Here is a 10,298-nt window from a genome sequence, read left to right as displayed (position 1 = left end):
TTATGCCAGATTATTTTCTAGTGACACTGATTAAATGCTTACACATGGACAAGGGTAAACTTAGTTGTGATGACAAATTACATATTTCAACACAATAAAAACTGAAACTGGAAAAAAATGAAGACTACATCCTAATATTTTCTCAACAGAAAATGATAAAATCACAAAATTAGAAAGAACACTGAAGAAGTGAAAAGCTATATGGACAGTAAGCCTAGAATTTGTGCTTTGACAATCTGTACTTCTGAACAGTTTGTTTTATTTAAAAAACATACTGTAATTGAAAAGTATAATAAAAATCTAGTATAATGCGCAATTCAAAGTGTGTTTATTGCATGTATACAAACTCACCAAAAAGCTAGTCGTTAAAATCCTTGCAAATACCAATACTTATTTGCAACAATTATTATAAATCGACTCGAGAGCTTTTACAACAGACATGTTTAAACGGCGCTATTGGCCAGGCACAAATGAAATAAAACGACAGATTGAAGCAAATTCCAATAAAGGAGCAGCAGGCACATAGAGTCTTGCTCCAACTTTCGTACAACAAATTGCATCCTGTCATAATGCATTGCTGGCATTTAATTTGTTCAGTAGAAAAGCCTCAGTACTTTTTGGACACTTGGCACTTCACTGGTTGATCTGTGCCTCACTTTAAACATAAAATGCTAGTCAATTGTCGCCTGTGAAATTTACTGTCCAAATTGAAATTTCCTTTCAATTCCATAATTTAGCAATATTAATGTAATCACATTTGGTTAATATTGAATAATGCTATAACAATTGGGAATTCATTGTTTTGTTACACTTGCTTTCAAATTACTTAATATAATGTTGTATCCTATCACAAGTTCTTAAAATTAATATACTTTTCCAAATGGATATCCACATCATTGCATAACTAAGGTTTAGATAACGATAAATCATTATCCATTTATAAAGTGTATTTTGTTGGCATAAGGCATAAGGTTTTATTGCTTTTTTACACTGAAATGAAGTACAAGCTCAAGATCTTTATTCTTTGGCCTAATTAGAAAATATTGCCACTTTCAAGTCATGTCCTTGGAAAATAGGAGACAGGTTTAGATAAAGGATCTGGATCGGCGCAGGCTGGGAGGGCCGAAGGGCCTGTTCCTGTGCTGTAATTTTCTTTGTTGTTCTTTGTTGTTTAGTTATTTTGTATGATGTGGTGACACAGTATTGCAATAACGCCCATTGTAATGGGCTTTAACCAGATAAAGGTGCACCATTGCTGCATAACGACTGAGGCTCTTAAGCTTATTATAATTATCATTTTTATGGAAATTTTGCCAAACAATTTGCAAAATCTGCTCCAGGGCATTTCTGCCGTACGGCTAATTCAGCCCAATAACTGGGCCGCTGTGAAATATATTCTGATTCAATTACATCATGAAATCTTTTACAACAGCAGTGGTAATCAGAAGTTTGACATATGCTTTTTTAAATTCTTCAATATTTTTTAGTGCACTTTAATAGAGAACGTATTTCACCATTATAGGTTTATCTGTACAGCTTCAAAAATTTAATTACCATACAATATCTTTAAAGAAGAATGGTTACTTACAGACAAAACTACTAAACAAAATAGAGGACCAAACCAGTACTATAGATTAATGCTGCTTTATAACATTATAGATTACTAGTTCAATTAAAATTATTGACGATACCTGACAACTGGGTACAGTACAAGTAGATATTTAGCTCTCTAAACATCAGGAAAATTGGCTAAGGATAAATTCAATGAAAATAAGCATATTTACAAATATATTTTATAGGCTGCACAGTACATACATAGAAGAATATATGAAGATGAAATAAACACATTTGAAATGAAACAGTGATTAAAAGCTATCAATTCCAGTTTCAGTAAACACACCATAAGTTCAAAGTTTCTTTCTTTAATAGAGTGGAAGAACAGGAATTTTGCTGCAACCAAGCAGGAGACCCATGTATTTTCAAATGAACACATTCATCTCTATAATGCATAATCCATTTTTTTTCCATTTCAGGTAGGGTTATTTTAATCAGTAAGAGCTGCAATTAAATTAATAAAAAATGCATGACCTAGTATTGTGATGCACATTAAACAGTACTTTTATTTCTGTTCTAAGAATCCACAAATGGCCTCTTTTGTGCTTTAAATCAAAACCAAATTCCAAATTATTTTCTTCAAAAATATTCATCTGGTGTCTGGACATCCAATGGGACAAGACGGACTGTCACTATTTATTTGATTTTCTAAATTCGCTTCTAGAAACAAAAAGGAGAGAAGTTTTAAATAATACAGTGGGACTGCAAATAATTGCAGTGCTCTTTACTGCATGGAACAGCAGTGATATCATCAGGCTGTGTAAGCAGCCAATCACATTAAACAATTTTCACAAACACACAAACAAGAAACTGAAAACACAAAATAAAACCACTTTTAAAAAATGGTTTACATAGAACAAATTAAAGATTGGAACATGCACATGGGGTGAGGGTAGTTGCTAAAATATTCAGAGAAAACTATTTTTAAAGTTTAGCTTTAAAAATCTACAAATTATTCATTTCACAGCACTCCAAGATTGCGAAATATTTTTTCAGAGCCAGTTATGTTGTTCATCAAACTTTATTAATCACAGTCCCATTCTTATGTTTGCTATTATATAAAGTCTTCCTATACCCACAGAGGGTGAAAAAGGGAAGTAATTGATCCAATACTGACTTTAATGTTTGCATTCCTTTAGGCTGAAATGCATCCAATAAGCTTTACTCACAGTTTTATTTCCTTTAACCAAATTCCTATCTATGCTACCACACTCTTGTGGCCTTAATTTTATGAACAAGCTTCCTATGAAGCACCTCATCAAATAATTGAAAGAATCCATTAAAAGTTATTGATACAGATTTTGAATTTTGATCAATGCTTGCATCTTAGCAACACCTCATGCTTTAATCTGCAGTGGCCTTACTTGAAGCTGGACTTCATTACAGTCAGTAACATTGAACAATAATCCTTACCAATTAAAGATGCAGCTTCATCCTCTTCCATTAGCCTATCATCGTGCTGCAGTGACTCAAAGGTTGGAGAGCTTGGGAAGTTGCTTGTTTCAGCTCCTGCTCCTTCTTCTAAAGCACCATCTGAATTGCCAACTAGGATATTGTCAGGTACTGATTCTGGGATAACTACTTCAACATTTTCTTGCGCGTCCACCTATGCAAACAATTTAAATAATGGTAAACAATAAAGACAATAACAAAACATTCAATATATTAAAAAAAACAGTAAACACCACCGTATAGGCATGTTAAAAAAAAACTGAGCCAATGCAGGCGAGATTAGGACAAGTGACCAAAACATTGGTCAGAGACCTGGGTTTTTACGAAGATCATAAAGAAACAGAGAAAAGTGGAGAAGCAGAAGGGTTTAAAGAAGAAAGTTCAGTGTATGGGACACCTGCGTAGATTTCCTCCGGGTGCTCCGGTTCCCTCCCACAGTCCAAAGATGTGCAGGTTAGGTAGATTGGCCATGCTAAATTACCCTTAGTGTCCAAAAGAGTTAGATGGGATTACTGGGTTAAGGGGATAGCGTGGAGTTGTGGCATTTAAGTGAGGTGCTCTTTCCAAGGGCTGGTGCAGACTCGATGGGCCGAATGGCTTCTTTCTGCACTGTAAATGCTATGATTCTATATGTGGCTGAAAAGACTGCTGTTAATTGTGCAAGGGATGAAGCACATGGGGCAGCATTGAGATGAGAAAAATAAGAGGCGAGGGATAGCAGTTTGTGGACTCTGAATGGAACAACGCATCAAGGAAAACAGACCCCATTGCTGGAGATGCTGTGATTATGATCACATGAAAACAGAAAGAAGGATCTATAGTGTCATAAACCCCCATGAGGCCCACGGAGAAACCATTATCGATCTCCCCATGGGGCCCGTGGAGTTCGAGCTTCCCAGGTAGCGGGCGTAAGCCCACTCAGCTAGGGCTCATTAAACCGAGCATAAAAGCCGGTCTGAGCAGGGACCAGCATGTTGGTTGTCCCAAAGGGGCTGCGTCTGTAGATAGTTACTGTCGTGGGCAGACCTGATGTTTAAGGTAAAATACTTCTTTATCCTTCCTACAGCCACTGGCTTCGTTGTTCATTAAATATGGCAAACTGGAAAACGGAGTAGGGGCATTGATGATTGTCAGTTTGGATCCCCAAGTCAAAAGGTTGCAGTGAGGTCAAGAAGGATGAGGAGGGATAACGCACACAGTCATAGAGAATGCAGAATATCAATTGCAGGGTTGTTTCTGAAAGACTGCAGTTTGCAAGAACAGAGTGGCCGAGGATGGGTGTTTGATGACAGCAATTTTGAAAGGAAATAATGTCATTTTACAGGAGACCCAGTTAGGTGGTGAGCAATTTAGTTAGAATGGGTCAACTGTACAGAAACATACAGACATAGGAGTAGGCCTTTTGAGCCTGCTATGACATTCAGCAAGATCATGGTTGATCTTCAACTCTAACCTTAAACCTATGCCCCCCCCCGGTTATTGACCCCGCTACTAATGGAAAAAAGTTGCTTCCTATCCATCCTATCTATGCCCCTCATAATCTTTTGTACCTATTATCAGGTCCCTTCTCAACCGTTGCTGCTCCAAGGAAAACGGCCCCAGCTTGTCCAATCTTTCCTCAAATCTCAGACTCTCCAGCCCAGGAAATATCCCTCTAAATCTCTTCTGAACTCTCTCCAGTGAATTAATATGCTGACCAGAACTCCATTCAGTACCTAGTTGTGGCCTAACCAGTGTTTATACAGTTCCAGCACGACTATCCTGCTCTTGTATTCTGTGTCTCGGGCTAACAAAGGCAAGTATCCCATTTGCCTTCTCAATCCCCTTATCTACCCACCCTGCCACCTTCAGGGATCTGTGGATATGCACTCCAAAGTCCCTGCGATCTTCAGTAGTTTCCAGGGTCCTACAATTCATAGTGTAATCCTTGGTCTTGTTAGCCCTCCCCAATTGCAGGTTGAATTCCATTTGCCACTGCTCTGCTCACTTGACCAGTCCACGGGTATCCTCCTCATTATTTGCCAACTACCTGGAATTGTCTCTGGGTTTAACTCAGCCTTGGTCTGTTCATAATTTTTGGACACATCAGGCATTAGCATGGAACCAACCACTTGGGCACTCCCTGACAGCTACCCTTGAATTAAAAACATTTAGATATCTGATGCCAATTTAACTGTCCTGGTACTTGATCAAAAGTGGTGAGAAAAGATGCCTCTTTCTTCAAATTTGGAAATGAATTGAGCGTACTTAAGGGTTTTCCTTTGCAGCCTCCAGCTGTTTGTTTTCTTTCTTGCCCTCCCTTTGAGCTGCTAACTCCATTTCCAATTTTCAGAGCTGGAATTCTTTTCTCTTTATCTCTTTTTCCCTTTTCTCTCTTCTCTCTCCTGAAAAAAAGAGATTGCAAACTGCCTGCCAATGATCAAGACCATGGCGGTGGCAGACAGAGATGATGAGGTTTAGGAGATGTTTGCGAATATCGGTGAAAGAGAGTTATGGAGGAAGAGACTTAGGCAGGAGTAGAGGGTGCTGAATTTAGGGAAGAGACTTCAAGGAAAGATGTGATGAAGATGTAAATCATGCAGGTGAGCACTCCTGCTCATCTGGGGCCAACAAAATAAATTGATGCACGCCTTTAATGGTCTTCTATGATTCCATCATCCATGGAACTGATCACTCTAACCACTTCAAGTCAGAAATCATAATAAGGATCCTATACATATTAAATGTGGCCCATTAACTGAAACAGGCAGGTGGGTGGACACATAATGGTAGACCCCTTTCAAATGCAGATGACTATCGCTAGTATTAACAGTACGGTAAAGCTACCAAAAGAACAAAGAACAAAGAAAAGTACAGCACAGGAACAGGCCCTTCAGCCCTCCAAGTCTGTGCCGACCATGCTGCCCATCTAAACTAAAATCTTCTACACTTCCTGGGCCCGTATCCCTCTATTCCCATCCTATTCATGTATTTGTCAAGATGCCCCTTAAATGTCACTATCGTCCCTGCTTCCACCACCTTCTCTGGCAGCGAGTTCCAGGCACCCACTACCCTCTGTGTAAAAAAACTTGCCTTGTACATCTCCTCATTTTTAGGCCATTAACTCCAGACAAAGGTAGTACAAGCCAACCCCACAAACCCAAACTGCATATCCTACTTACCTCTCTTTGGTGCACAGTTAACTCAAGCATACCATGTACTACCTCAGAATCACTGATATCTTATTTTAGTTATTAAAAAAGTATTTTTGAATTCATTTATGGGCTGGGCCAACATTTATTGCTCAACCCTAACCGCGCTCTCAGAGTTAACCACATTGCTTTGGTTCTGGAGTCAAATGTAGGCCAAAGTAGGTGAGGACATTAGTGAACCAGATGGGTTTTCCCCAAAAACTATGGTTTCATAGTCATCATTATACTTTTAATTCCATATTTTTATTGAATTCAAATTTCATCCGTCATGGTGAAATTCAACCCCCCTTGAGCAGCACTCACACCTATCCTCCACCCTCGCAGAAAAACAACTCATTCTCACCTTATGGAGGTGCACTCGAAATACTACCTTTAACTGATAAAGTTCAGGCTCGCACACAATGTGGCATTCAACCTCGCAGCCTCTCATTCCGTACCTTCTCCTCCAGTATTGACCTCAATTCCTCCACCCATTTAGCCTCTTATCCCTTCGACCAAACTCAACTCTTCCCCTATGATTGTTCATACATACCGGATGTACTGCCCTCCTCCGACCCCGAACCGGAGAGACTTCTCTCCAATAAAAATAATAATAATAATAATCTTTTATTGTCACAAGTAGGTTTACATTAACACTGCAACGAAGTTACTGTGAAAAGCCCCTAGTCGCCACATTCCAGCACCTGTTCGGGTAATGAGCCGGAACGGGAATTGAACCTGCGCTGCTGGCCTTGTTCTGCATTACAAACCAGCTGTCTAGCCCAATAAGGATGATGGTGGCACCACTGGGAAATCTGAAAAAAACCTCTTAACAAAAGCTCCACATCTGGAGGTATTTAAACATGTCCGTGCCCGACAGTCCAAATTTCTCCATCAGCCCCTTCAGGCTGGCAAACCACCCTTCTCTCCAGCCCTTTCTCTTTTCGTATACTGAATGTGGCATCTAGACTTGCCGGCTCAAACAGGTGGCTAGCACAATTGGGAGCAAGCCTCGAATCTTCCCCCGACTTGAAATGCTGGCGGAGTTGCCTCCATATTTTTAGCATTGATATCACCACTGGATTCTTTGAGTCGTTAGCACCATTACCAATGCCCCCAAGCTTGTCCCTCTGCATTATCCCAACTCCACCTGAACCCAGAGTGCCCCCCGGTCCCCGCACCACCTCACCTGCTCTGCATTAGCCGCTCAATTAAAAAACAGTAATTTTGCAGCCCTACATCTCCTGCCTGTCTCTTCCTCTGGAGGACCACCTACCGAATCCTCGGGGCCTTACCCGCCCAAATAAAGCCGAAAATAAGCCACTCGACCCTTCATAAAAATGACTTTGGCAGGAACACCAGGAGACATCGAAATAATAAATAAGAGCCTCAGCAAAATATTCATCTTAACCGATTGAACCCGGCCTGCCAATGATAACGGGAGACTATCCCAACTCCGCTCAGCAGGCTCGTATAATTCAACCTCTGGAGCTGCACCCAAACCCCCACCACCAGGACCCCATAGTATCGAAAAATAACCAAAACGGCAACCATCCCCACAATTCGGCTCCTGACCCTGATGCACTGACTACAAAATATTCACTTCCTTATATTCAACTTGTAATCAGAGAAGGCACCGAATCAATGCAAACAGCCAATCATCAGCATATGATGAGACCTTATGTTCCACCCCACCTCTAATGATCCCACTCCACGTTGGCTCCAGACTTTTTACTGGTCCCAACTGGCCATGCAAGTTCCAGGTGACTAACATCCCTCCCCTCCCCCCATCATCTTCAAGACAGCCATTGCCACTGTGATGGGTCATACCTTCACTACCAGTTCCTAGGCTCCAGATAGTCACTTGCCCCATCCAACAAGTGAGACAAAGAAAATCCCCTGGTCACTGTTAGCTCTCTACCCCCCCCCCCCCGGGGCATACTTCCTCTCCCCCCAGCCCCCTCCCCCCACCATACCTCCTCCCTCGTCCCCCAAGCCGGCAGACTGCCTGCCGCCTACACTAACCCCCCACACATACAATCTAGACTCAGCGGGCTCGCCAAACTGGCCCAACAAGTCACAACCCCACCCCCCACACCACCCCCCCCGGTCATTAGCCTACCTCTTAGTGCTAGCAAGGTGACCCCGCCCCTGTCGCCCCGCCAAGGTTACCCAAAAATTACGAAAAGCGGCAGCACCACCATCCCCCAAGCCCATCCTCCCTACTCCCTTGTCCCAATCCCAGCAGCCTTACAATGCTCCTCTTTCGCTCCAGTTACCATATCAATCTTCCCGCTTTGCCATCCCCTATGGCCTGGCCTCCAGAAGAAATCTCCCCACCAACCTCCAAGCAAAAGAAAAACAAAGACATTACACACTATGGGTGCGATTCTCTGGTCCCATTACGCTCACGCTCAAGCATAACGAGACCAGTGAACAGTGGGAGAGGCCAAAAATGAGATCCATGCCGGACACCAAACAGTTTGCAATGCAACTGGCCCACTCCAGTTGGAAAAATCGGGATCTTGCCATAGTGTGGCAAGAAATGAATAATAATAATACTCTTAATTGTCACAAGTAGGCTTACATTAACACTGCAATGAAGGTACTGTGAAAAGCACCTAGTCGCCATATTCCACCGCCTGTTCGGGTACACAGAGGGAGAATTCAGAATGTCCAAATTACCTAACAGCATGTCTTTCAGGACTTGTGGGAGGAAACTGGAGCACCCGGAGGAAACCCGCCCAGACACGGAGAGAACTTGCAGACTCGACACAGACAGTGACCCAACCCAGGAATCGAACCTGAGAACCTGGAGCTTAGAATCACATAGAACATAGAACAGTACAGCACAGAACAGGCCCTTCAGCCCTCGATGTTGTGCCGAGCTTTGTCCAAAACCAAGATCAAGCTATCCCACACCCTGTCATTCTGTTGTGCTCCATGTGCCTATCCAATAACTGCTTGAAAGTTCCTGAAGTGTCCGACTCCACTATCACATGTCTGCACAATATGAAAGTCTCCACTATACAACCAGTTGTCCTCTGGCGGGGGAGCACATGGCTCACTCAGTGAGGAGACCCACTGACAGGCCACAAAACTTCTCACTAACACTGGTTATGGCAGGTACCAGTATTCCAGTTGGCAAGGACAGATGGTGAGGGTAGAGGCTCCCCACATCACAGGCCGGGTGCCAGTCACTGATGGGGACAGGGATGCAGTGCAGACTACATCATCTCAAAGTGGACGGGAGTGTGAAGCAACAATGCTAACCACTGTGCTACTGTCATGCCCAGCAACACTAAAGCCCCATTTCCATACAATCAATGAGAGTGACCTCATATCCAACGGCCTCCCGTCATTCAGCTTGCGTGTGTCCCCCCCCCCCCCCCCCCCCAGCAAGTGCTCATGCTGGCACCGATTAGTACTCCTTTTGAAAAACATGAACCTGGCAGAAGGACATCTGTGGGGAGCCGAGGAGAGTAGCAATCTTTGCTCACTGGCAATAAGCCCGGGTGTGCTGGGCTGCCACCCCCGTGCTTGTCGGGAGTTGGGGGGGGGGGGATGGGGGGGGGGGGGGGGGGGGGGGAGCAAATTGCTCGCGGCACCACCATGCTAATCCCTGGATACCAACCCCAATCCGGGGGCAACCCTTGTCCCTGCTCGTCCGCCCCACCGATCGATCACCCATAACCCCCACCAACTGCTGAGGACACTAGCTGTGCAGCTGAAGGCTATTGTTAATAGGGAATTGGCAATCGTGTGTAAGTGAGAACTTGATACATACCAAGTGGATTCCCGTGGGTGGGCGGGCCAAATAGCATGTGGGAGTTATTGCCTAGCATTCCAATCGCACCTTGATGACACTGCGGGAGGCAACACCACACGCAGCAGACAACATTTGGAGCACCCAGGGAATGGGACTCAGCTCTGGAGATGGGGGGCATTGCAGAAGAAAGTGACAGAGGCATCATAATGGTTGTGCAAAAAGTTGTTTAATGTGCTGTACGATACCCCATTCCTGATAGTGCCGCCCTCCCACCCCACAACCCCCCCTCCCCA

At 43.3% G+C, this 10,298-nt stretch overlaps 1 protein-coding gene across 1 annotated transcript in view; it reads right to left on the bottom strand.

Moving 5' to 3' along the window:
- Nucleotides 1–308: 308 nt before the first annotated feature.
- The window catches only part of LOC119977129 (E3 ubiquitin-protein ligase RNF149-like), a 69,491-nt gene continuing 59,501 nt past the window's right edge, over nucleotides 309–10,298 (bottom strand). The window contains exons 8-9 of the mRNA XM_038817758.1: nucleotides 3,028–3,220; nucleotides 309–2,274 (exon numbers count right to left, since the gene is read on the bottom strand). Coding sequence (XP_038673686.1) covers nucleotides 2,204–2,274; nucleotides 3,028–3,220 — 264 coding nt within the window. The 3' untranslated portion in view covers nucleotides 309–2,203. The remainder of the gene's footprint in view (nucleotides 2,275–3,027; nucleotides 3,221–10,298) is intronic.

This window comes from Scyliorhinus canicula, chromosome 14, assembly GCF_902713615.1.
Source record: "Scyliorhinus canicula chromosome 14, sScyCan1.1, whole genome shotgun sequence".
In the NCBI taxonomy this organism is placed as follows: Eukaryota; Metazoa; Chordata; class Chondrichthyes; order Carcharhiniformes; family Scyliorhinidae; genus Scyliorhinus; species Scyliorhinus canicula.
Note: the sequence above shows the minus strand (reverse complement) of the source record. Positions and strands in the feature narration are given on the sequence as shown.